The 27,567-nt window shown below is 39.8% G+C and overlaps 1 protein-coding gene across 3 annotated transcripts in view; it reads right to left on the bottom strand.

The window, feature by feature from the left end:
* Nucleotides 1-3,621: 3,621 nt before the first annotated feature.
* The window catches only part of KIAA0232 (KIAA0232 ortholog), a 44,538-nt gene continuing 20,592 nt past the window's right edge, over nt 3,622-27,567 (bottom strand). The window contains exons 3-8 of one of the 3 annotated variants that reach the window (XM_065735791.1): nt 23,646-23,712; nt 22,289-22,370; nt 17,666-20,963; nt 9,217-9,325; nt 7,197-7,294; nt 3,622-6,263 (exon numbers count right to left, since the gene is read on the bottom strand). In XM_065735791.1, coding sequence (XP_065591863.1) covers nt 6,084-6,263; nt 7,197-7,294; nt 9,217-9,325; nt 17,666-20,963; nt 22,289-22,370; nt 23,646-23,712 — 3,834 coding nt within the window. In that variant the 3' untranslated portion in view covers nt 3,622-6,083. Of the gene's footprint in view, nt 6,264-7,196; nt 7,295-9,216; nt 9,326-17,665; nt 20,964-22,288; nt 22,371-23,645; nt 23,713-27,567 lie in introns of those variants that run through there. The other 2 variants (XM_065735792.1, XM_065735794.1) reach the window with 2 other exon arrangements.

The following is a 27,567-nucleotide window of genomic DNA, read 5'->3' as shown; positions in this document are numbered from 1 at the left end:
ACTTCCCTTTTTGAGAATGGGAATCAGCTCCTCTGCTGAAGCAACGAAAGTGTACTGTCACCATGGTGTCACCTATCTGAGGCCAGAGTCGTTAGGTAGCCAGGGCAAATAAAGCAAATGGAAATACAGTCATGGATTCCTTGTCTGCAGGGCTATCTCCAAAGGAACTAATTACACTTCTATCGTTATAACTTTATTTTGAATGAAGAAACAATTAGAAAAATGTGCTACAGATCTCTTTCAGCAGTAGCTGAGCTTAGATTACAGCTAAGTTTCAAATCAAGCAAGGGAGTCAGGCACTTAAAGGCTTTCTTGAGTAAATACTTAAGAACAGCGTTGTGCCTAACTGCCCTGAAGCCTTCAACATCCCATTCTAACGTGATGTAGTGGATGTTTCCATTTCCAACCCACAGATGACTCTTCAGTTGGTGCGCTTTTTCATAGCTACTCACAACAAAATTCGTATTGTTCTCTGTATTGAAGAAATAGTTAAGAACAACCAGGATCCTGCCGTGCCAGGCAGCATAAAAATACCGTGGTCAGCCTTCAAATGTTTACAGAACATCACATCATAGTTAGTATAAAACATACACTCTTTCCTACGTCTGAATCACCATATAATTTGTTGAAATGAATACCTGTTCATTTTTAGGCGCTGACTTTTCCAGCAATGCTTTACAGAACTAATGCTAAAGCTGCCTCTATCAGAATTAACACAATTTCTGCCTTCAAGTATTGTGTATTATTATTACTCTGTATTGGCGAAGGACAAAAATTAGGGAGCTAAATACAGCTTCGTGCCATTAGTCCTGTGGAAGTGTGGAATGTCCTAATTACTAAAAGGAAACTGAGCAGGTACTGCCAGGTTCAGGAAGAAAGAATGCATAACTAAGTGCAAAGGGGTTCTTTACATCCTTTGTGCAACATCTAAATGACTTCATCCAGAAGGGCGTGCTGAGAAATGTTCCTGTTTGAATAGCTGGGCCATAAGTAAATCCTCAAAAGCATAATAAAAAGTCAAATTCAGGGCTATGCTTCTTGCTAACACGTGGTTTTTATGTTTAAACCTGCTTGACTGTTTTACTACTTCGAGAAAGAAAACAGCCCATAGCATAACGTCCTCAGGATATTTACAGGAAGAAAAAAAAAATCACTTTTTTTTTTTTTTTTTTTAATTAGGCAGTGTGGATCCTGAGATGTGGAACCTGCTGAATGCTCCTTGACACAGCAAAACATCAAATGGAGAATAAATCCTCACAGAAGCATTCAACCTTCACCATGATTTGGCACCTTGGCAAAACACGGTGGACAAAAGGAGTTCTCAAACACTGACACTAACTACTCAAGGTGGTGAGGATTAGTGCTCTGCTATTGACTTAAGAGTCAAGTAAACTTGTACAGTAAACACTTTAAGCCTGCAAAAATCTGTGGGACAAAATCCTGATGCTTTGTGCAAGGATGTGCTGCCTGCAGCTGTTGTGTTGAAATGAAGCGCTGCACAGAGCAGCCTGGAATTTGAACTGATGTTCACCTAGGAGACAAAAAACACATAAGCAGTCTAATAACAGAATAGGGCTAGAGAACTTAATTTCTAGAAAACATTTGTTTCAAAAGCCCTGTCATGCAGACTCACACTCAGAATTAGATAAACCAGTTTCATGACTATTCTTCAAGAAAGCACAAAGGGATGTGTGTGCTCTGATCGGTCTCACTGATTTCTCCCAAATGGACATGCCTATGAAAGAAGCTTGCAAAGTAATGTCTTTTCAAACCAGGCAGAATTCTGAGGAACAGAAACACAAACTCCTTTCACATTTGTTACACCTACAGATATGGAGAAAGCGTTCCGTTTTGAAGCTCCAACAATTTTGCAATTGAGACATTTATTTAAGAACTAAATGGAAATATCTAGATTGAATTTCCATTTGCTTGCCAAGTAACCTGCCAACTATAGTGCAAGCAGGTTTCAGAGATTGAAGCTGAGTTTCACTTCAATCTGCTGCAATTTAGTCCTGAGTTTAGCAGAAATTCTGACGTAGTGATTTCTTCTCCAGTTAACGAATGGTTTGCGTGCTGCAAAGATCCCACAGTCAGACGTCACTGTCCCTGAGCTGATAGCTCCTGCCTGGATTTCCCGTCGCTGTCATTTGAAGTTGTGTTAGCCCACGTAAGCAACAGTACGTGTATGCTGGGTATAAACTAATGACAGAATCTCTGTTAGAGTCTGTTGTGCTACGGGACAGAGAAGTTGAGTCTTGAAGTTAAGGGTCAGGACAGAGATAAGACCTTCTCCTCCTTGCTTTACAGAATTACTTGTATGGATGGACAACACCTGCTTTGTGGCACGGGAAAATGGAACAGTGAATAAACTCAGCCTCGTACTGCTGGCTTGTAACAAGATGATGTGATAAAAAAATGTTACGACATTAGCTGACAAAGTGATTGTTTAGACAAAATAAGAGAATAATTATCCCTTCTACTTCAAAGCAATCAAAGTAATTTTGTTCTCGCAAAACTGTATATTTGTCTGTCTCATACAAATCCGTGACAGACGGCAGTCCATTTCCAGCCCAGCCACCATCTACACTGCCTTTCCTACTGCATCCACCACCATGATAGGAAGAAATGGAGGAAAGCATTTAAAAAGCATGGAAGACTTGCTTCTTCCTGAACAGGACTGAAGTCAAACAAGGGTTCCAGAATCAACAGGCTGGACTCAAATCCATCTCCAAGTGAACTAAAATAAAAGCCAAACATCAGCACAAAAATTAGGTGCTCTGAAACATAAAAATATTTAAGAGAAAGAGTAAAATCCTACTGATTAGCAGCAGGAGAAAAAAGAAACGTGCAGTACCAATAGAGGAAACATTCAGCAACATCTTCTGTACTCAGAAGGGATCAGGATGACTGTAGCACCACTGAATTACATGGCAAATAACTCCCTGGAGGATGGGCTTCAACCACTGCAAGCTGTACTTCTTGCAGACATAAGCTATTGACAGGAATAAAGGAAATACCGCACAAGATTCCCTGTTCCACAGGCAATCTACTCTATTTTCCCCCTTTTATCTATTCAGAAGTCCTTCTGCATATAAGCCATTGCTGCATGGAAAACAGGATGCACGGACCTATGGAATTCACTCGATTGTTCAGATTTGCCAGCAGGGCAACACGGTCGTATGGATTCCTGCGTGCATTCCCTTGTCACAAACAGTTCTCCTAAAAGCAGAGGTCAGGTGCAGACCATGATGTCTGAGCACAAGTTGGAAACGTTTCACATCCCATCCTACATAAAAATAGAGGACTGATGATGTGCTCGGTAAACATGAAGATGCCGTTATGCGTTACATTTTTTGGCACCACGACATTTCCTACAGAAGTAATCGAAGTGAGGACTGAACATGTCTTGTGTTTTCTGCTGTTTTTAAGAACACAAGTAGCATCTTGTTAATTTAATGCTTTTTTTTTTTTTCAGTAAAAAACAGGAGGAAATACTGCAATGAGGACTCCCAAATTAGAAACACCGTACCATCTCCTCGTAATGTTTAATTTCTGACTGCTGCGTTAGCTAAGTCACACACCATTAGCCAAAGAAAATGAGCACGCACACACACCATCCAATTGTCCTTTTATACTTTTATTTGGTGTTAAGTAACTCCACAAGAAAACAAAATCAGTTACTCTGGTGTACGTGAAATCAGAACAATACAACCACTTGAAGCAAAAAGTAGAAACAAATTTCAGCCCAGGAATGGAAAACTGATACTTCAGTGCTATGGATATGCAATGCGCTTCATACCACGGTGCGGTTCAGCGTATGCCAACCTTTAATGCTTTTTGTTGTTGTTTTGTTTGTGTTTCTATCCATACAGAAAAACTAAAAACCACACTTCACTTCTCACTGAAAGCTTTAGAGCTTTAGCCAGTAAACTATGAAAACAAGTAAAGACAATTTGTTATTGCCCACGCTCAAAGTACGGTTTTATTTTCCCCAAAGGTGCTGGAATTGTTACATAGCACAACGTAACTATAAGCAACACCTTTGTGATTTTTGAGCCCTTTCTTACTAAAGAAACAGCTCCAGCCAAAATTAACCGAGCTGAAGTCTGTGTTTGAAATATGTCCATTTGGTCACTTCTTGTTCTTGAACGAAGTTCTATTCCATTTTCACTGCAGTGATCTGAAGAATTTACATGTGAAGTTCTTTTGTACTTTCACATTACAGTTAACTAGTTCTCAGTGCAGGTGCTAAACAAGCTCTCAAGGAAGCTCCAGAAGAAAGTAAAACATATAAAAATCTCTCCAAAATCTGCAAATAAATTAAGAAAAAAACCTGTAAAGTGTCAAAAGATTGGTTGTATGAATGCAAACCCTAAAACTTAGCTCAATAGGAGGACCAAAAGAAAGTCTGGGGTAAGGACAAACTGCACCAATTTCAGGTCAGGAACTCAACTAAAATGTTGCTCAGAGCACGGCACGGTTTTCTAACCACGCCTTTCAATTTATACCCTATCCATTTAATAAAGGCAACAAAACACGCTTATTCAGAAAACCTTTCCAGCACAGAACATATTTCAAAGCCAGTTCAGCTCACGTTTCAAACAGCTGCAGTTCTCGTGAGGTTTATTGCCTGTCAAAATTAAGGGTTAAGCTTTTCAAGTCAGTATTGGACTTTCTGCACTTCCTGCTGTTACAGACATGCTGCTATTGAGCTATTAGTTGTCTGATGGTGTTCTGTTGGTTTTTTTAAACTATGAGTTGGTGAAAACTAAGAATGTTTAGTTTTGCAAATATTGCTCCTCCTGGCTTATACATTTTGCATAATGTGTTAAAAGCACACGGAGTCGATAGTTTTGTACAGATGCAACTTGACAATGTATTGACTTTCTAAGTTAACAAAATAAAATTTAAAAGCAAGTCACATAAAGCAACAGTCACTACTGCAATCACACATGTATGTTGTAAATCATCACTTTCCCTGCCCCCACCCACCACACACGTAACGCCCCACACATTCTCTCAGAAACACAAAATGAACTACGAGATTTACTAATTACAGCCACAACAGCAGCTAACTGCAGCAGCCACAGGATTTCTCTCGAGTGAAGCACTGACCCTTTGCATTTAGAACACTGAACACACGGAGCGTCTTAGCTAGTTTCAGTCATTCAGGCTCAAATTCAGTCTCGGGTGCTTCTGCAGGTCACGAGAATGCCGTCATTTGCAACAAGACAACATTCTCATCACTTGTTACAAAGTTCAGAACAACCCACACATCACCCCAGTGGTTTATTATTTTTGGTGTCACTTCTTTTTAACCTTCTGCCCCACGTCGGCAAGTTGCTAAAAAGGACAAAAAAAAAAGAAAAAAGAAAAACCACATTGCCTCCATACCTACAAAAAATCCTTGGCTACTCCAGTTAGCAAAAATACAAACCATGGTAACCTCAGTGTTGGTTTGCGAGAGGGGGGAGAAAGGGAATCATAGGATAGAAAACACAGTTTCTGTAAGTCTCTAAAGCACAACCCTGTTGTTCCTACTTCAAAGTTATGAGATTTACTGAATGAAGACTGGACAAGTCATTCATGCTTTTCTCCTGCATTCAGAAAGGCACTGATAGATTACAGTGTTAAGTATTTATCTCCCAGTTCTTAAAGAACAAAGCCTAATGTGCCGAAAGCTAAAGTCTCTGAATAGCAGAAGTACTTGTAGACACTGCGATGCTAAGAAGATAGCAGTAGTGGTAGGGCTACAGTTACGAATGAAAATAACTGCAATTAAGATGCAAAAAAGCAGTGGTACTACTAAGACAAGCACATGCACATCCATTCTTGATTTAACAACACAATCTAGTCTAGTTCAAATAGCCAAGAATTCAACAGTTTGGGGGTGAAAAAAAAAATCTTCAACGGGACAGTTGTGTCCTCATCTATAAAATAAGCAAGAAGAGAAAGATAAATACACATCTGAATCCATTAACTGAAGAGGAAACTCAAGTTGTTGTTTTAGAGCTACAGACCCTCAAGAAGGATAGTTTTCCACCTCACGTTACTTTTAAATCATCCGTCCTACTCCGCAGTTTTTATAGTTGAGTTCGAGAGAAAAGCTCCTCCTCACACGGATCAGCCCATTCACTTCCACCTTCTGAAGCTGAGTCTTCAGAGCTGGAGCTATCACTGGAGTAGATCTTCTTCCTGAAGCCGTTCGGTTTTGCCTCAGCATTTATATCATCTGCACATCTTGCTTCATAAACAGAAGAAACCTAAGGATTTAAACTGACAGTGTTGATGGGGAACAATAAAAACGTTTGCTTTTTTCTGGGCTGGTAAACTACGTAATGTTGTATGTGTTCAAGAGAAACATCACTATTAAGGATACATTCTCCTCTTTCCTGTCTTAGTCCACGATGCACTGAGAACTACAGAAGAGCAGGAAAAAAAGCAGACTTTCAATTTATTTTATGGCTTTCATTAATTTTAGGGCCCATTAGGACTTGCATAAAACACAAGAGAATCAAATGTAAACTCAGAACGTGTCATTATCACTGCATTGTTTAAGAGAAAACTGCTGTAAAAGCTGTCTCCAAATGCTGATAGCAAGTGTTAAATATCATGAAAACAGCACAAATCTGATGAATTTTAAGGAAAATATATATATTTTCAGCTGAATCAGTAAGTTTACACCAAGCATGTCACAGTGCTAAATTTAAGTGCTTCCAACAGGACATCAGTAAGTGCATGTAAACATGAAGATTTTCCTTACAGCAAAAATTACCACAAAGTCCATCAGCTTTTATCTGTAACGAGGACAGAGCTGAGCATACATTCTATTCACTCCTTTAATAATCAGTCCTTTCTGGCTTCATAGTGCACATCAGCCCACCCCACAGTTAGTGAAATTAGAAGCTGAGGAAGAAAGTCTGTACGTTTAATGCATACAACAGGTGAAAGCCAATTATTCCCAAAGGAAACTACATTTCCTTAGCTACTCAAAGCACGGAGCTCTGCGGAGCTTTCAGAAGAATGCTTGAAACACAGAAGAGATTTAAAAAAAAAACATAGAAAGGGAAGAAAAGCTTTCCAAGATTCTTACGGGAACTTCATTTGAGGTTGGACTGAAAACACTGAAGAACAGACACAGTGGCACACCCTTAAAGAAGTAAGGAACTCATCCCCTAATCCGAAGGCAAACTTACCATATTAAAATCTAAAAGATGTTCATCATCATTGGATACTTCCTTTACATCTGCAAATTCTCCTACACCATTCTCTCCCTTGGCATTAGTATAACACTCTTAGAGCAGGTGGGGAGTGGTCCAGAGGAAAAAGGAAGGAGAAAAAAAGGAAAAAAATTGAGCCAAAATAAAAGCATCTTGAGCAGAAGTTTTAAAATTCACACTCTTAAGTCACTTAAACTGTGAAGGACTGTAGGCTGACACCCATAAATAGCTGAACATAATATCTTACTGAGGCGTCATCAAATCCTACCCAGATAACCAAATAAACGTTAACGATAATGAAAGCATCTAAAAAAATACAGTATGAAGATCAAAACTTGCTTTATTATAAATGGTTGCATACATTTCTCAATTCTGATACTGCATGATGTTTCAGGTCATTTGTATTTCTAAACCCACACAAAATATAGAGTACTCTGATACTGACAGAAACTAAACAGTTGTGAAAGAGTATGGCTTCAGCCTCTCTTTTCCAGCATAACCCTCCATATATAACAACAGCATATATAAATAGATACGGATTACACTCATCAGTGTCCGAGTATAAAACTATCCGTACAGAACACTCCAGATCTGTGAAAGAATAACATTCCATTTTTGTATTAAGCTCTGGTTCCCTTAAGCTTAGTCTAAACGAGAAAATCCTCGAAATATTCAGCTTCACAAAATTTCTGCCACTGTATTAAGCAGTTTCTGGACTTCTTTTTAAGCACTGCTTTCCTCCAATGCAATGAGGCAGCGAAACACCGAGACGATCTGCGAGCTCACCAGCAGATGTCAGCAGTAAGATGACACAACTCTGCCAGGAATTACGGGATTACCCAGTATAAAACACACGCACAGTTCTGAGTCACTGTTACATACAAAGTATCCCTGCAGTTACTGCCGTGGAAAAAAAACCTTGACAAGAGGACACTAAGTAACTTCCCTCTCTGAATACCACTTCTTTTTCCAATGGGGAGGCCCAGGAGGTAAACCCTGTAGGCAGCAGCCTTTTCACAGCACAAACATCTCTACAGCTGGGAGCTCATTAAGCAAAGATGCTTCTGAAGGTAATCTAAACGTGGTTTAGTTGGCTGGGCTTTAAGGCACGCTCCAACAGCAATTCAGTAATAATTACTGGCTATCGTAAATTCAGAGTATTAAAGAACAAGGTTCTCTGATCAGAGCTTTCTTGCACTGAGCCCCTAAAAGCACCAGATACCAATCAATTTGGTATATAGAATGTTCTTATTTAACCTTCTCCCCAGAAAAGATAAACTGGCACGCAGCAAAATCCAGAACAGAAGAAACAACTCTGGATTCTGCTGACAGAACTCCTGGCCTTCGGCCAGCTGTCAGATGTTACAAGTACTTCGGAGGCAACAGAGAGAGCTGGAAGCACACCTGCTTTTGCCACTGAGCCTCCTGCCCACCAAGGCTTGACTTAATGTGCAGCGTGGGACTGAAATCCCCCAGACTGCCACTGTGAAGGGTGGCCATGAGGCACTTCCCTCTGCTTCCCAGCTTGAGAGAAATTCCTCACATTCACCAAATAACTAGCATGCTATGTGAACCTATAAAAGGCAGCCAGCATGTTTTTACACTGGTCAAATCAGTTGCCTAAAATGCATTGTACACATCGAAGCATTCAAAAATGCAATGGAATATTTTCAGAGTCAGACATCGACACGTTCTCTGTAAAGCCAAATTCCAGAACGCAGCGACTGCGTAAGTGGTGAGGCGATTCTGAAAGCTCTTTCACTTAAGAACTAGTTAGAAGCATGCCAGAGGTTTATTGCACAGCTAACTTCAGAATCCCAGCTCTCTCTCAGATAAGAAGATTTATTACTAAAATGTACTTAAACCTTGTTTGTTTCCGTTAAATTATACGTGGTAGTTTTAACTCATCCGCTCAAATTCAAATCCGTGACAAAGAGCTCTTAACTCTAACACAGGTGAAAACAGCGAGTTACTTGCAGCATGCACAGTTTCTTACCTTCACACTGCGACGCCGGAAAAAGGGGAGAATAGAGCGCCTTTTCCCACCAGCACTGCTTTTCCTGGCTGCCACTCATTCTCTGCAGATCAGTATTCAATACAGGAAACTGTTTAGACAATAATCACGCTTTGTTATGCCATAAATAACGTACTTACATGAAAAGGAGGACAGTGGTGTGAGCCAATTTGCTAGGTCGCATAGGTCACACTGTTCCATCTCTAACACTGATGGGAAAGGACTGTGAAACTACACCCATTACCTGAACTTCTACAGCCACCGCGAGCCCACTCAGGGCTCCTACTTCACAGATTTGGAGCTGTACAAACCCAGAATGAAACCATGAATTCCAGCTTCACACTTTATAATCTTAGTAAGAACACACAGGTATCCAAGAGATGAAAAATAGAACCTTAGTCAACATGATATATAGTTCAGTGTAAAATACAATGGAAGAAAGTAAAACCAGCAAAACTGATTTCCCCATGAAATTCTCCTGCAACAGGTACTGAAATTATCTATACTTTTTTCCTATTTAACAATTCCCTTTTGGAATAAACTTCCAAAAGCTCAAACCCCAACCCTAGAAAAAGGATTTCTCAGGAGATTATGCCATAGTAAAAAATAAAAAATAAAAAAAAAAGCCAAAAAAAGCCAAAGCATTTTTGAAGCAGAACTTAACAGGAAATACACTCAGGTAGAAATAAATTGAATCATATATTCATCACTCTGCTGCCGACTGCAGACAGATGTATCTAAACTCCACCAGCACTGAGCATTATTAACTTCAGAGCTGCTCACGCTGCTGATGTCACACCTGCACTCCTATCTGCATGTGACGTGCTGGTGGAAGCACAGCGGGTTACAAACAAAGCCAGCTTGAGTCTGGCAGGGTTTAATGAGCTACGGCCGCCTCGCTTCCTGGGCTGAGCCCCCATCAGAGCTGACATGTCTGCACCAGGATGACGGCTCATTGACTGCTGCTACCCTCCTCCATCCCTCAACCCACCAGCCCTACCCCAGCATCGCCAGTGTCAGAGGGATCAGGGAGGAGAAGCAGCCCAGCAGAGCATCAGTTGAAGCTCCAACCCGGCACTCCTGGCCCTGCAACGATCCTCATGGAATGACTTACTTCTAAACCAGCTGGGAGGTCTGATGTCAAAAAATAAGGGATGTTTGTAGAAAGATCTGCTACCAATACTAAATCCAGCCAGAGTTTGTGTTCAGGAGGGGATGTGCAGCAGGAGCTGCTGTCTATCTATACATCCACTGAAGAAAATCATTTCTTCCTATCAGTGCTTAGATGTTTAATACAACTGCGGTTTGTCATTAAGCATGAATAACTAAACTTTGATTACTTTCTGTCGTTGTCTGTATTTGTCTGTCCCTTACTCACTTCTCCACACAACACCAGAATAAAATTACGTTAATGTTTGCTACTGTTTGCGTTTGAAAGAAGAATAAAATAGCTTCAAAATTTTAACTAGCATCAATTAACTAACATTTATATGCCTTTCATTGGCAACTAGCTGACATTTGCTCCTTCCAATCTCACTTTATGCCTGACTCAAATAAAATTTCCTCAGAAGTCCATACAGCAGCAGGGCTATGCACTTAACTCTTTCATCTAAGATTTCAGCTGAAAGCTCTGGTTTCTGGAACATCACTAAAAATCCTTTCTATAGAAATAAAAGTATTCCTTTTTTTTCCTACTAAAAATTCTAGTGCTGCTTCAAAGATCAAATTACAGTGAAACACCTCTGCAGTTCAACCAATGCAGCAAACGTGGAAGATTCTGTAAATTTCAGAAGACAACGACCCTTTACAGAGCTAGTATAGTTGTAATCTACTGTTCTGATGAGGATGTGAGAAAAAGAAAAAAGTGAAAGATTGTTTCCTGCCCCATTGATGCCATTTCCTATAGCAGATGAGGTTTTCCTCACCTCTCCCACTCACATATGTATTTGATATAAGGCAGCTAAGGCAGATTACTGTTCTACACAGCTTTATTGTATGGCTGCTTTCTTTGCAGGACTGCCATGGGCAGTCCTCAGCCAATGAAGCTGTATTGCAAGCATGCAGCAGCATACCACATTGTATTGAGCTGGTGAAAAGGCCACGAGCTAAAAGGTGAGGGCTAACTCCTCTGAGCGTGGAGCCGTCCTGCCAGAATGGATGCTCAGGAGGAGCATTTTATTCTCCTTTCCCTTGCGTAAGATGTTCCATATTCACTACACGAAGGAACATACCTAACTCCAGTTTTTCAGCTGTGAGCAATGGGCAGCCTGGTAAGCTGCACATCTACATGGCCCTGCTGGTTTGCTGACATAGCTGGAAGGTAACTGGAATTCCTGTATGATACGATACTTAACCACTTAAATCTATAATATTAAATCTATAACCACTTAAATCATAGCCTGCATACAGGGAAATAGTCCTTCAATACTTAGCACTGTTCTTCAGCTGACCAGGTGGCAACAATTTTTGTTGATTTCCTTGCTTCCACCAAAAGCTCTTCCCTAGAGTTACAGGGTGGTGTATGTGTCACCTGCAAGTAGCTGGAAAAGCTGGAATGGACAGAACTTCATAGTCTCCAAGCAAAATTTATGCAAAGCATCAAACAACCCCTCTGCCCAGCCACATCTGCCTTCCTGTCAATCTTCTTTCTGTTTCACTCTTCCACAGTGGTTTTTTTGTTTGTTTGTTTTTTGGTTTTTTTTTGGGGGGGGGAGGAGGGGCTGGGAGCAGAGAGAAGTGTGTGTGTGTGTCTGTGTGTGTGTGTGTGTATGTGTGTATATACATATATATACACACACACACACACACACACACATATATATATATATATATATATATGAACAAACAAACAAAAAGAAATCATTTTCTCAGAGCTGGGGTTTACAGTTTAAAGGACCTTCTGGCTCAAGCCCTTGAAACAAAGGCAAGCTGCCCTGTCAACATGCCTCTTCAACAGTACTTCAACCCTTAGGGCTTTTCAAAAGGGAAAGCTTTGCTAAATGCTTTGTCCATCACACTGCCTCTTTCCCCCCCTCCCACTCTCTTTGTTCCCCTACACAAGAAAACATATTCAGTCCCTTCTATTTTTGTTTTATGCAACCATAACAACTGTCAAAACTCTACCTCAACAGATACTTCTCTCCTATGATGCCAACTCTGCCCATGAAGTTGCTTTCTCCATCTCTTCTATTTACAGATGTGAGTAACAGCATATATAGCAGCTTCCCAAATCAAACAGTAAGACTGAGACCAAGATGAGATGGAACACATTTGATTTTCCTCTGTTAAATCTTTGACCTTTCCAAGCACTGTGTATATTTTGTTAATTATTTCCCTATTTCTGGTTAAAGGTTGTAATTGAATTTAGTAGCACAGTGATTCAACCTCAAATCGAACAGTGTTCAACTCCATGTAAATAAAATGTTTTGCCCAAGTACAGAAATATTACTGCCAATAAAGTGAAATTCTTTTTCCTAGGCCACTGTAAGGTCACTGTAAAAGAAGGAAAAATACAGGTAGCTAAGACTTCCTTTAGCTAATTTTTTTTTTTATGAATATAGATGGAAAATTACACAGATGCAACGTAACCTGCTGTTAAAAATATCAACACCAATGCTGCATGCCTTTGAGCAGTATTTCTGCTTTCTTCCCAGCAGTTTTATCCATCTACACTCCATAAGCATTTTCTTAGCATTTATCAGAGCATTTATCTCCTAAGTTATATTTATACAGTACTCTGTCTGTCTCTCTCTATAAGACTTCCAGGCACTAAGGATTTGCAAACCGTGAAGTCCAAGCTCACGAAATGCCTTGTGCTTGAGACATTTCATGTACACAAATGTGTATGTTATATGAAAGTATGAATACATACAGCACGAAACAAGTTAGCTGACAAACACAAATAGTTTAGAAGTCACAGCAGCAGTGAACCCATGGAGTCCCATTCCAAAAGATCAGATCCAAATTATATTTCACTGGCTACTCTGGGAGCATACACTCTGGTGTGGCTCTAGTAGTCACCAAGCCAGCCAGGTGTGAAGTTCAGATTTTTAGGCCTGTCAGCCATCCTGCTTTGGAATTTCACTGAAAACACACCTGTAAGCGAACTCATGACATCACTGTCTCTAGTTCTGCACAAAGCCAGAATCAACTGCAACGCACAGCTCTTAATAAATTTTTACCTACACTCCAGGTCTCTTCAAGACAGTATTTCTATTGGTTCCCTAAAGTAATTAAGCTTTAGAGAAAGCTCATTTACTTGTTAGAATTCCTCTCCTGCAACTCCCTTGCTGTGACTTAATGCCGTCACATCCATGTCCTTGCTGTACAGCAGAGTTTACAGAGCAAGCACAGTTCTTATCTTCTGTGACTGGGCTCTCCTTCAAGTTTCTCTTTTGAGATGAAACCTCCTCAGTGCTGCCACTTTATTTTCAAAAGCAGTGATGTTTGTGCTGTGCTTTTCAGGTTACCTTCTTTCAAAAACGATGATTAACACCAGGCACAGTGCTCCAGCAGAGGGCTTGCCAGCTCCAGCTGCAGAGGTGCAATCGCTCCTCCTCCTGCTGAAGGACATTCCTACTTAAAGATAAAACGTTGCAAGGCACGGCACTGCTGATCCATGCTCAGCTTAGACCTACGCCAGGGCGCTTTTCTGTTTAGCAGCGTTTCTTTGTCACCCCACAGCTGGCGCTTGGAAAGAGAATTATTTTTTCTTCAGAAGTTTGTACTTGTTAGTGCTGGATTGCATTTTATTTTTCTGATTCAACAACTTTTTGATTCTAATCTCATCCTCCAGAGTAACTCTTCTAGTTCGATACCATTGGAGATTATTATAAACACATTTTCTACGTGCCAGACCACAAACTATCAATCTCCATTGCCAGTGGGAGATACCTTCAGTGTAACAGAAAGCCTTTAAGAGATGGAAACGTGCTTGACTTTTGTGTGTTTTCTGTCAGTGTTCTCTGCTCTTCTGGACTATCTTCAAACTAGCTGACACTTTCAGCTCCACCTTTTCCCTCTCCTAAAATATGTTTTCATCTTCCAAAATCTCAACAAATCAGGTCTTATTAATTAGAAAGTTAGAGTTTAGAGTTCTCATAATCTGCCACAATCAGCACATATCAAGAACTATCTGAACCGACCCTTCCCAGATAGCCTCACCATGACTAACTCTTTTAAAACAAACTACTTTGCTTTGTACATGGATGACCATGTGTTTTTGAAGGGATTTTTTCCCACTTAATTCTCCTGGTTTTAAGGCACAAAACAGACCCTCTCTATTTCATCTCTCTTACAACTACCTAGAGGCTCACTGCAGGTGGTCCATACACTGTTAACCTCAGAATTAACATGTCACCCCTCCTCCTTTCCTCTTTTGCCAGACCTTCCTAAGGAAGTTAAATACCAGTATCCCATTACTCCAATCAAACAGTACTTCAGCACATCTCAGAGGCCAATGAAGTCACAAGATCCATGATGTGCTTCTGCCAGTCAAATTCCCTCACCCCATGGGCACTTGCTGGCACGTTCAGACCTCAGAAGTATAGCAGCAATCCCAGCAGAAGTTCATTGCCAGCAGGATGCGCATTCTTAGGGTACACCTACTAGATCAGAGTCCATATAACACTTGTCAATCAGAGTTTCAGTGTTATTAAAGCCAGGCACCATTCACAGGGGCACAGTGCATACTTACCCATAACTCCACAGCTAAGTGGTAAGAGTGTTTACATGGAAGAAAAAGGAACATACCTCAATGTCTTTTTTTTTTTTTTTTTAAGTAATTAAATCTTTAGATATTTAATTCATTTTTAAAGAGCTTCTGCATGAAGTATTGGCAAATTCCTTCTGCAAAACATGCTACAGTCCTGAAAGGAGTGCTGCACTAAACAAGGTCAGAGGGAGGAAATTCAGCCAGATTCTATTACATTCTTCTAAGTAGGAGGTACTGAAAGATATGTGATTGCACATGTACATAATACAGGTTATGTGATGGAAATCCAACTCATTCACTATTAATTACACTGTGGCCTACGTTAGTATTTTCAAGTTCATTTCTTAGACAAATGACTGGAGATAGTCATATCTCAGAACACAACTCAAACATTATTAGATAATGGGTTCAAACAATACATTTAAATGTTATCAGAAATCAACAAAACAAAGCATGAAAGTCTCATTTAAAAATAAATAAAAATATATAAAAATATATAAAAATACTGACAGCTACTAATCACACGCTCCCTGTATGCCTGTGGGGTGTCAAGAAGGAATGCTGCTCCTGAATGCTTGAGTTATACATTTATTATATTAATACTCATGAAAATACTGCTACTCTTAACGTAAGTTCACAATCTAATTGTATGACACCAGTGCTCTTCACACAAAATAGTCATCATCTTTACTAAAGCTTGCTTCATAACCAATACCTTAGAATCTGTTGCCTTAAAAACTTTTACATACAGACTTATCTCCAATAAACGTAAATGTGTTTGCAAGCTAAAAAGCCAATTATCTTCAGATGTTCATTCACTGCTCTTAGAAAAGCCTGTGTGCGTGCGTCCTCTTGAGAGGCACCATATATAGGAGGGCTAGCTAACCCAGTCTTTCTGAGTTTAAGTTGTAATCAGGCTCCACAAGTCCTCTAGGATGAGCTTAATTTCAAACCCAATCGGAGTCTAGACTGCCAAAAGTACATGACCTGAGAATGTTACTCTTGTAGGAGAGAATATAAGGAAAATAGGATACTAGAAATTTCTGAGCAGTAGTTGGTAACCAATGCTTTTTTCAAGGCTTGTGCTAACATAAACTTAGTAACCACTATAAATTTATACCAGACACATACTATTTTCTTGCATGGGTAAGTCACTGAGAAGAGAATAATCATCCTCATGGAGCACTAAACTTCAAGCAAGGAGACTGTAAAGAGGCTGAGAGGAAATCCTCTCTCACTGTCACAATTTATCCATTTATTATGTTCTACTGCATGATACAGTTAAACAGACTCTGTTATGCCTGGTTAAAGGTAATTTCCAGAATTTCTTCTGACTTACAGCCTAGCTTTGTTCATTTTATTGGTGACTTTAACCACAAGGTCTGGTACGACCAGAAAATCCCCAGATTCTGGAAAAACAGGAAGCCACAATTATCTGATTCTGTTGCACAAGCAGCAAACAACAACTTACTGATGCAGTAATAGTAATTAATTCATGGGGGGATGAGAGGAGAAACAAATGAAGAAAAATAAGGAACTCTCTCATTCAACAGAAAGGTTTGCTTCAGTTTTAGCAAGAAAATGTTTAGCCTTCCCATATGTGATTCGAACCTGTAACTAAAGGGCATACAACCAGCACAACACAAGCTGATGACAATTGTTACGTTCAAAGCAAAGAATTCCCTCCTAAAGGAGATACTACAACTGCCAAGTATGCAGAAAAAGGAAAAGAAGACCTAAGATTCAACTTCTGAGTATCCACACAATTCCTCTGAGTCAACTATTGCAGGTCAAGGATTTTTTTCAAGGTAAAAAAAAGGTAACGGCAAGAAAAGCTCGGGTATTTCTGACTGGAAGGGTATTCTGCTTTAAATCCTTACTTAACCTATGGCTACAGCTAACTGAAAGAAAACTCTGAGCTTAACTCACACTTAGGCCTGCTTACAGTGATGTGGTAGCAACATAACATTTTGCATCCATGTTTTATTTCATTTTGTGTCTACCACTGACAAGAGAACGCTTTATTTTTCAGACAATTACCCCATTCCTAGAAGCGTTTCCTTGCTTACGTTTACATGCAATAATTCAACTCCATAATCTTCTAGTTGGAAATAGTAACAAACCATGCTGATATTCGTATTGAGAAGACTGACTTCAGATTTTCCTTTTCATATATTAAAAGAGGCATGAATCAAAATCAGTGATATTTCACTATTCAAAATTTATGCACACTTTAACATATGTAAATCATAAACTAAAAACTTAACGTAAGCAGATTCTAAAGTCACATGGCTGTACACACACATGTATTTCCAAACAATTCAAGATGACGCTAATGCCTGAAAAATGGTTAGTATTTCACAGAACCATACAACCATTAACATTCAGAGGGACCTCTGGAGGTCATCATGTCCAACCTCCTTGCTCCAGCAAAGTCACCAAGAGGAGATTGACCAGGACTGTGTCCAGACTGCTTCCAAGTACCTCTAAGGGAGGAAACTCCGCAACCTCTGAGGGCAACTTGTGCCTGTGTTTGGTCACCCTCACAGTAAAAAACAGAAAATGCTTCCTGATGTTTAGAACCTCTCGTGTTCTCTACAGAACTATAATTTTCTAGAGAGCTATACAATCACAATCATTTAAATGCAACTGTCACATGACGGATTGCTGGTTATCAGCTGTTAGCAGCAAATTCCATAATTTTACACATCCACATACCTCTTCAAGCTCTCCTGAAGAAACAGGATTATCTTCGTAAGTGGGGAAATGGGATCCTGCTTTACAACTGCAAAACCTGCTAGTCTCCTCTCGAGGCTCCACTATTCTGCAGTTTACTTGAGAGCTCTCCATCACCCTCCCATCTAGGGATTCTTTCATACTGCATTCTAAACACGGATCTTGGTTTCCCACTGGTAACATCCCAACAGACTCTTCTTGGGAATCCAATGACGTTTGTGCACTCTTCTCCATTCCAGACTTTTTTAATCTGGGAAGAAATTTTCCAGATTCGAGCTCTGATTTTCCATAATAATGCCCTTCTTTTTCTGCATCTTCTTCCAGAGGTTTGAGATCTGCTTGTGGATCCTCAAACACATCTACTTGAGAAGGGACAGCAACACTTCCCTCATCTTTTTCTGACTCAAATTCTGACTCACTTCCACCACCTGGAGAAAGTTCAGATGCAGAAATTGGGCGAAAGTGAGTCCTTGGAGAAATCCTTATAGCCCTGTACTGCGTTCGATCAACACCACATATCCTGGGGTGTAAAACCTCACTGTCTGAATCAGAGCACAGAATTGACTTAGGTTTAAAACTAGGGCTGAAAGATGCAATTCCTTCTGGTTCAAACGAACACTCTACGTGAAGAACTTGAGAAAATGGATTGTTCAGGTCAAAGGAAGAGAATGAGTATTCAAGCCCTGGTTCTTCAACTTGAAAGTTACCACAAGCTCCCAGTAAGTCTTCATGGAAGATAAAAGAAAAACCCTTATTTAATCCATTATCTCCACTCTTTGTTTGATCACTCTGTTCAAATGATACAAATGGCCTCCATAATTGCCTGTGACCAGGGGCAAAGCTATTACCTGGAGTCATAAAAACATCCGTCCCAGCAATTGTCACTACATCAGAAGCTGCACATTGCAGTAAGCTCCCTTTTGAGTGACTAGGTGGCACCACTGCCCATTCTCCATCACTGTTAAATGTTTTCAGCTCCCCATACACACCACCAAGTATAAATGAGTTTTCTTTATCTTGGTTAACATCCCAAGGTTTCGACGGTGTAGTATAGTCACCACCATCTACTTTTGATAAATCATTTGAGACAAAGGCTCTCTTCTCTAAATTCTCTTTCTGACCTTCCCAAAGGTGGTACTCTGATCTCTGCACTGCCTTATTGGGCTCCTGGAGGGTTTCAACTTTTGCTTCTGTATCCAAACAGCAGCAATAGTTATTTACATCAGTCGAAAACAATTCATCTTCTATTCCCTCTATTTCTAGCATTGCTGCAGAATTTCTGTCTGTCATATTTGTCCAAATATCTTTAATAACCCCTGAGCTGTAGCCATCTCCACGTGGACTGCTTGCACTACACCCCTGTGTAGTTTCATAGTCTTTACTTTCTGCTTTTTGTTCTAGCTGAATACCACAGACAGATTCTAGCTTAGATTTTTTTTTGAAAATCAAAGCGGGCATTTCTCCTAAAGTTCTAGCTTGTTGCTGGCAGGTTTCTTCTGGCAAAAAGTCTAGAATTTCTTCATCTACATAACCTGAAGACACTCTAGGAACTACATAATTGATATCTTCTGCATTAAACTGCGTGGATTCCTCATATGGAATATTTAAAGTCTCGTTGTCTGAACGTGTTTCTTCTGAGTGTGACCATGGACTACAATTTCTTGTTGAAAGATTGGAACAGTGTTCATTTTCGTCGAAGGCACTATTTTTGGTCCATATTAGCAATCTAGACTGTGTTTTCCCAAGAATATTAGCAGTGCTACTAGAATCTGCATTTTCATTTCCCAAGTTGAGTGTTTCAAAAGAAAACGGTAAAACAGAGTTACTGCATTGCACTTCAAACACTGAAAAACAAGAGTTTATACCAGACCCTTCATTAATATCTGAAAAGAGCTCTTGATTGCCAGCAAGCATATGTGAATTAAGCATTGTGCTGTCTAAGATGGGGGAGAATCTGATAGGAGAATCTCCTCCAAAGCTTTCTCCATCTGCATCGCCAGAACTAGAAGATGAACAGCACTCCCAGAATTGAGCTAAATTACTAAGGTCTTGCAAGAACCACCCTTCAGCACCAACAGAGCTGGTTGAATCTGTCCATATTGCACTTTCCCCTTGCAACTCCATTCCATCTAACACTATGCAACATTCTGCCTCAAAATCAGTTTTTTCTTTACTCTTTTGTCGAATCATATTTAAAATCCGACTCTCCCCTTGCATCGTATCTGAGGCACCAGGATCCAACATGGATTGATCAATATCCACTTCATAGAAGTGCGTTAGTTCTGACAGATGAACATCATCTAAATATTTGTCGTCCTCTGGTTGAGAACAAACTGAGGTCCCAGCGAGGTCAATATCCTCATTTAGAACTGCAGGCATTTCTACAAAGTGACCATCGATGAAAGTACCTGCTGCGAGGTATGTTTTATGAATATTATTGTTGCTAATACAAAGACCATGCACTGATTCAGACAACTCTTCTACAGCTTCCGATGTTATGCCACATATATCTTCTCTGTTGCGGTACGTAGTCTCCAGCTTGCTTTTTCTGCTAAGAGGAACGAAGTACTCTGTAATCGGCTCAGTATACCACAAGGGCTCTTCTTTATATTCCTTCTCATTTCTGCTGTCTATGTACAAATCTTTTCCATCGTTACCGCCAGCTTCTTTTCTCCCAATTTCTTTCAATGGCCTTTTACCTCTTTTGCACAGCTGTTTGATGGACCCGCTGCTGCTGCTGCTACTGCTTCCGCTGTGGACTTTTCTATCGGCCTTCTCACCGCATTTCACTGCGAGCCTGCTTTGCCCGTTACGCCCTTTTTTATTTCGAACCTCTCTTGTTTTGTGTCTCACTTTAATACATTTCATCGATGCCTTGTATTCACCTTGATTACCACTAGAACTGGAGCCGGCCTCGCTGGATCCAGATGACCAGGAGCGAGGACGCATCTTTCCCTCAGACTTATGTCGGACTTGTTTTTTATACAAAACAGGCTTATCTTCAACAGCGTTGTTACTGAACTTGTTTTCTTTCTCATTTTTACTTTTCTTCTGCTGGGCTCTTTCGTGTACAGCGGCAGGTACTGTATTACTTCTCTCTTTAGTTACTTCACTTTCGCTATTGCAGTCCTTTGGAGAAGATGTATCTGTGCTAGTTGGTGGAGCAGTGGATGAAGATGAGGAGCTAGAGTAAGAGCATACTTTGGATTTATTCCATACAGTCATAATTTCCTGCAGGCAAACAGGCTTTTCAGAAAGAGGAGGAAATGCTTCATAGTACCTGAAAGTAACATAAAAAGGTGACATTCGTACCTTAGAACTTCAGACAGGCATTAAAAAGTATTACTAAAAACACATCAAAACACTATCAATCTACTTGCAAAAAAGTCTAGTTTGTTCTATTTATACACATGCCATTCACTGCGCTGTTTATCTGAATGATAACAAAGGGGAGATTAAGGTAAGCTTATATTTACATACTCATGTATGTTTAAAAAGATACTGCAAAGTAAAACTCCCATTTTTAGAAAGAACTAAGCTTCACTGTAGACAGAAATTGTGATTGTTTAAAATAGCAAAGGGCTGACCCCAAATTTATTAGATATTGTAGCTATTTAACAGCTACCTTAAATGTGTGCAACTGTAAAGTATGAATGAGGAAGTCCTCATTTTTCAGTCAATTCAGTTCTGAATTTCAGTTGTCCACTGTTAATTCTACATTGAAAAATAAGGACTTTTAGCTTCTATGTAATTTGTTCTTCCACTATGAAAAGATGTTGCAAATATATATATATGTATATACACACTAAACATCCCAACATGGGTTTCCAAGGAAAGCCAGTAAGTCCCAACTTCTAAAAAACAAACAAAACAATCCCCCCCCCCCAGCTCTGTCAACAGGGACAAGATTGAAGTAGCACACATTTCTCAAAAGAGATTCACGCAGATTCTCATACACACTCCAATGAAAACCTTTTCAAAAACATTCAAAAGTCAGTGAAGTTGAATGTAAGTTAGGGCAAGCAGCTCCCTGAAGAAGTATCGTTCATTTAGCAACACTTCTACCAGACTGCTGCAAGCAGTGGTTATGAATAAAAGATAAAGAAAGCCACATTTCCAAGAAAAGTCACCCACAAAGCTGTCGGATACTTCAGTAACACCAGACCCAGGAACTCAGTAACAACTATGCTGCTTCGGTTATGAAGACATTAGGGGTTATAAAGAGTCTCAGTTTCCCATTTCTGCAACAGAAATTCAGAAGATGGAAAACACTTTCCTCCTGCAGTGAGTCAGTCAATGCTCTTTTAAGGGCTTTCACTTTTTCTAGCTGACTCGGTCTCACGGAAACTAAAACACAGAACAGTTTGAGTTCTGCTTATAATCAAAAGAAGGAAAAAACGTAGTCAGGACTTGCTTATACTTCAGCATGTAACACAAACAAAGAAGGAAAAAAAGGGAAAAAAAGACTGCATAATATCCACAAAGTTTCATATTTACCACTAAGTCAACTTCGCTGTTTTAAAATACGGGTACAAAAGGAGAAAAGGTTATACAGTGTATTAATAAAATGTGGTTAAGTTAATAATAATAATAATAAATGCATACATTTCTACTTGATCCTTTGCTGTGGGAGATAAATCGGCCTCAGGAGACAATGAGCCTTCTAACTTTTTGTGAATCTTCTCCTCTGTTTTGGAAGAAAATTCCAAATGCTTAACAGAAAAGTTCAAAAAGCCAATACATTTTATACCAGTACTAAACAAAAAGCAACAGGACAAACTTCTATAACAGCAGTAATTTTTCATGAAATACTGTTAAGTAACAGAGTAATGTATAGTCCAAGTATTAGGAATACAGAAGGCACAAGTTATCCCCAAGGATTCAGGATTGCCACCCTTGTCCTGCTGGCCTGACAAATTTCACCAAACTGCTAGCAGCTGCAGGCCAGCAATTCTGTGGTTAGCAATGCCCCACTAGGACACCTCCTACGGAGTTTGAGGTTGCTTCATATTCAAATCCTTATCCTTGTCTTATATTACTACATATAAAAACCAACAAACCGACCCCAACCATTCCATTGAATGAACGTTTCTATGAATGACTGCATGTCACCAGAAGGAGGCATCCTTGCAGTAGCTGCCATGTTTTGGGAGCATATAAAGGTATACTTCCTATGTAAAAAGCAATTCTGATTTTTAATTCTTTGCATTAAAATATGTAAAATATGAATTTAAAAAAATAAAGCAGAGAGATGTACACAAATGTTACTTTTTCCTTCATAAACGATCAGAGTCACAACACAGTTCTATCCAATACCGAGAGACAACGGTTAGTGTTTAAAAACAGAAAAAATAAACTGAAACAGCCAAAGTCATTCTTTGAGCAGACAAACACGTATTCTATTTATTGTTAATATTAATTTCATCATGAAGTGTCAAGGGGTGCTGATCTGTGCCTGAACAAACATTAACGTGCAAGGAACTCACCTTGGAGTAACTGCAATCTTATATTATGCCATACACTTTAGAACATAAAGCCCCATTACTGCTCTCCTAAAGCACAGAAATGTAAGCACACCTCCATGACACCCATTTGAGTGATTTTCACAGAACAGGTAGCACTGAGTAATTTGAGGCCAATCTATTCCTTGCAAATATCAATATACAAAAGGAACAGAATTAAGCCTGATTTATTTTCATTTCTTTTGACAAAGAAAGAAAATGCTGAACATGGAATATTTACTAAAAAAAAAGCATTCTTTTCACAAGGAAAATTCTATTATGAATGGCTAATTCTTCAGTACACAAAGCATACTAGTGTATGATTGTTAGAACTGTATGCAGCTCTTTCAATGGAATTATTGAGGTATATTTTAAAATTGCATGGCCTAAACGAAAAGTTACATGTACAGCTGATTAATACAACACACAGAACCTCAGAATTTCAAAGATTTATTTCTTACCTTGCTTACTCTGAAGGTCTTTCAGTTTGGAGCAAAGCTCCTCCACTAAAGTTTCAATCCCAGAGCTCTGAACAATAAACACCGCCACAGAAGTAAACAAAGGAGGAAAAACAGAAAAACAGAGAACTTAACCAAAAAGAATATTCATTTTACATAAAGCCGTACCTGGGTGGCCATGCATTTTCCTTTTGCATGGTAACTAAATCACTCCCCAAGTTTAAATCCTACATAAACTCATCAGGGGTAAGAGTGAGCCCACGAAATAAGGGATACTCTCACGCAAAGGTTTCAAGCCACAAGCATCACTGTCCGCCCGAGGCTTCGTCACACCTCCCTGCACTGTATCACTCGGTTTGGCTGAGTGTCTCAGGATAACGTCCAAGAAACAGCCCACCACTAAGATGCATTTCAAAAGCTAAGTCTGACCCCTTTGCTGCTCAGTTTACACCTGTACGAAAGGGACTGCTGAAAAGGATGAAGAAAATCAGGTGAAAGAAGAAGATGACAGAAGGACAGGTGGCATGGAGGGAAAGAAGAAGATACGTACAAAACGTACCCCATTCTTCTGTCAGTTTGCAGTGCCCAATTTTTTCTTTTTCTTCTTTTTTTAAACATTGTGTTGTTTGCCCAGGAGAGCAGAAGGAAAGATAAACAGTTATTCACCTTATGAGCCTCTATTTGCTCCTTTATTCCTTCACATAAGCCTTCTTGAATTCAAGTTTCCTTTTAAATCCCGTTTCAATGTTATTTACACGTGTATTTGTTCTGCTTTTCCTATCTGCCTCGACTTGTGAGCAGCTCTAGATCAAACAGCAGCAAAATGCTGGAAGATAAACATGCATAAAGCAGAAGAGTATGCTGCCAAGCGTCCCGAAGGAGAAAACACCGTGCTATTCTAACAGAAGAAAACTTGGATGCCAGTCTGTGAAATACTGAACACTAACCTGCAGCCTGAAATCACAGCTCCTTTCGGAAGGAGAGCTGGGTGAGGTATTTTGGTACTGAGGGGTCACCTTCGCAGATTTCACTTTCCATAACTGCAAACAGAAGGTTGGAACCAGAGCAAAAAGGAGCACTGCGCAACACATGAGAGGGATGTGGGAAGCCACCTTCATATCACCTTACAGCTGGGAGCAGTAAATACGGAGAACTGGGCAGCTCCTTCTGCCCTGTGCACAGATTCCCCAGGAACAGCTCCAACATTTTGTCCCCAACCCTGACAGATTCTGAGACTTGTACAAGGCTCCGACGGAATTATCTCAACCTGCTGAGTCTGACACGGTTTTGTGCACACTCAGTCACAGGAAATGCACGCTCTCCAAAGGTAACATGAATCAATGTCAAGGTAGAAAAAAAATGCACTGAAAGTTTAAGATTTGCTGTGTCACTATGGAGGCAGATTTTGTTTTTCCACATCCCAAGAGCTTCTCCTTTCTCCTGCCTACTGGCTAGAAATTGCTAATTCTGAATATATGACATTAAAGCACAAGTAAACTTGATGAGAAAGGAAATACTGAATTATACAGTGAGCCAGCCTGTTTAACCCAGCATCAGAAACGTGCACTTGAAAAATCATATACTGAAACCACGACTTACACACTAACCTCTAAATTTTAATTATTTGCAGTCAAGTGAGAAAGCAATTTTCTGTTCCTACTGGCACTGCTGCACTGAAGTGCTAAATATGAAACTTTATGCTGTGTACTTAACTGAGGATGACTTAGCAATATTAAACATCAGAAGGTGTCTCCTACATCAGTACAATTACTAACATATACTCTGTTCTTTAGAAACTGCCAAGCAGAGCAGTAAAAGGGACAAACCTTTGTAGCAGTAAGAATTGTCAATTTATACCTCTACCTCTTTTGACCCCCCCCTTCCTCCCTTCAAAAGGGCAACAGAGGAGGAGCTGGCCTTGTTCTCACTTAGCTCTCAGAACTGCCTCACCGAACCGGCACCTGCAGCAAACACTCAAAGAACTGCACCTGTACAAGCACGTCAAAACAAACAAGCAGAAAACCAACCCGAAACAGCAACAAAATGCTCACCATTGCGCCGAAGAAGGGAAAACTTTTGGAATCAAACACTTCATTTCCTCCCGTACCATGAAACTAATACGCGGGTCAGCTGACACGCTGCATGATGCCCTGCATAGCACTCCCATGCAGCTAGTGCTAGGTTTAAAGGGAAAAAAAACCCAACAACTGTGCAGAATGCCAAGTCTCCAGGGACCACTTACTCAACCTCTTACTGCAGTATGTAAAAACAGGCTGCAGGCACTGTATGAATGCCTCAGTAGCTATCTTCTCTCTGATCATGTTCTTGTTGGAATATGCGATTTAGTTATTGAAACTTTTGTTTATGTAAATGTGCAGCAGAAGCAGCAATCCCACTGCCAGAAAGCAGGGCATGCCAGGATCCTGAGTGACCTGCCTACAGGGCTTTGATTAGGTTCAAATGTAAAAGTCTCCAAATAGTACAAATATCAGACTGCCTTGAAAGTACTTTCCAATATGGAAGTCTTAGCACTTAATTAGGACTGCTTTTGTAATTGCAACATGGAAGACTTACATCTTAGCATCATCTCAAAGATTATTTAAACTACTGACCCGGATTTCTACTAACCCATTTCTCTCGCTTGAACGACAGAAGATAAGGTATCATTTCTTTTAATTCACAATTCCATATCAAATCTTCCTCCACATCAAACATTTTATTCCAGTGTTTCCAATATCCTTCAATTTCATTCCACTGCTTTAACTTACAGCCAGTTCCATTGAAAGTTGTGCTTTTTTGGCTTTTCATCAGCTGGCTGAAGCAAGGGAAGGATTACATAAAGGAGAAGTCTTAAATTACTGGCACAGGAATGACTGTGCTAATAGATAAATTAAGCTTCTGAACTCACCCAGCATGCTAAAGAACAGTCAATCTGACTGCTCAAGTTAAGAGGGCTCTCGCTACTCACCAGCCTTGCTTACTGACCAAACTGACTCCATTCAAAGCCAAATAAATGCAGCTCTGCATAACACGGAAAGAGAGTCATTGAGAAAACACAAAAGCAAAGCTCACACATGTTATATGTAAATATAAATGTATTTATACATATATCAAATACTGTATACATGCACGTATACACACACATCCATACAAATATATTTCCATAATGATAAGAACTGCAAGATCTTTTCACATGCTCTACTTTTCAAATGGAACAGTCCAAAAGAGGGCAAGTTATGACAGCAGCTTACAGCAACTCAAATGCTTCTGAAAGTTTGTCCACAGTTCCGTATAGCTGCAGAAAACGTTTCCAAGGGAGACTAAATCCTTACACTTAATCACTTCAGAAATACTTATATGCATTTAAAATATTCAGTTTAATTGCAACTATGGAAAGAAAGCAACATTATGCATATAAAATTCAAGTCCACTAAAAACTGCTGTCTGCGTGGACACAGCTCCTGTGTTCTGAGAGCTTTCAGGAAGCACTCACACACCAGGCCCTGCCACTTTAATTCTGGCTGACCTTTACCTCAGCTAGTGGACTTCTGAGCACTGCAAACAAGCACCAGCGGGTCATCATCCAGAAGATTGAGTAGTTAATTTTTCCCTAAATTTGAGCACAGACAGACACAATGATTTCATGTCAATTCTCCTACGAAACCGAGGACAGCACAGGCTAGCAAAATTCTGCTTTTCCACTGCTTCTGGAGCCCCTTTCATCTTCCAGTAATGATGTTTAGGTATGCCTTGCATACTTCGATCCAAAGAATGCCATGCAAACACATACGCTGCTCTGTAAATCTGTACATAATTAACATGCAAAAAATTCTGAACAGAGAAAAGGAAAACGTATCAAAGAAAAAGAAGAGTTGTATCCAATATTAGAACTAGCTTTTCAAGCCCGATGCACCATAACACAACT

This window comes from Cyrtonyx montezumae, unplaced genomic scaffold (genome assembly GCF_038088225.1).
Source record: "Cyrtonyx montezumae isolate F1298 unplaced genomic scaffold, pur_monq_1.0 scaffold_2, whole genome shotgun sequence".
In the NCBI taxonomy this organism is placed as follows: domain Eukaryota; kingdom Metazoa; phylum Chordata; class Aves; order Galliformes; family Odontophoridae; genus Cyrtonyx; species Cyrtonyx montezumae.
The sequence above is the reverse complement of the archived record's forward strand: the minus strand, read 5'-3'. Positions and strand labels throughout refer to the sequence as shown.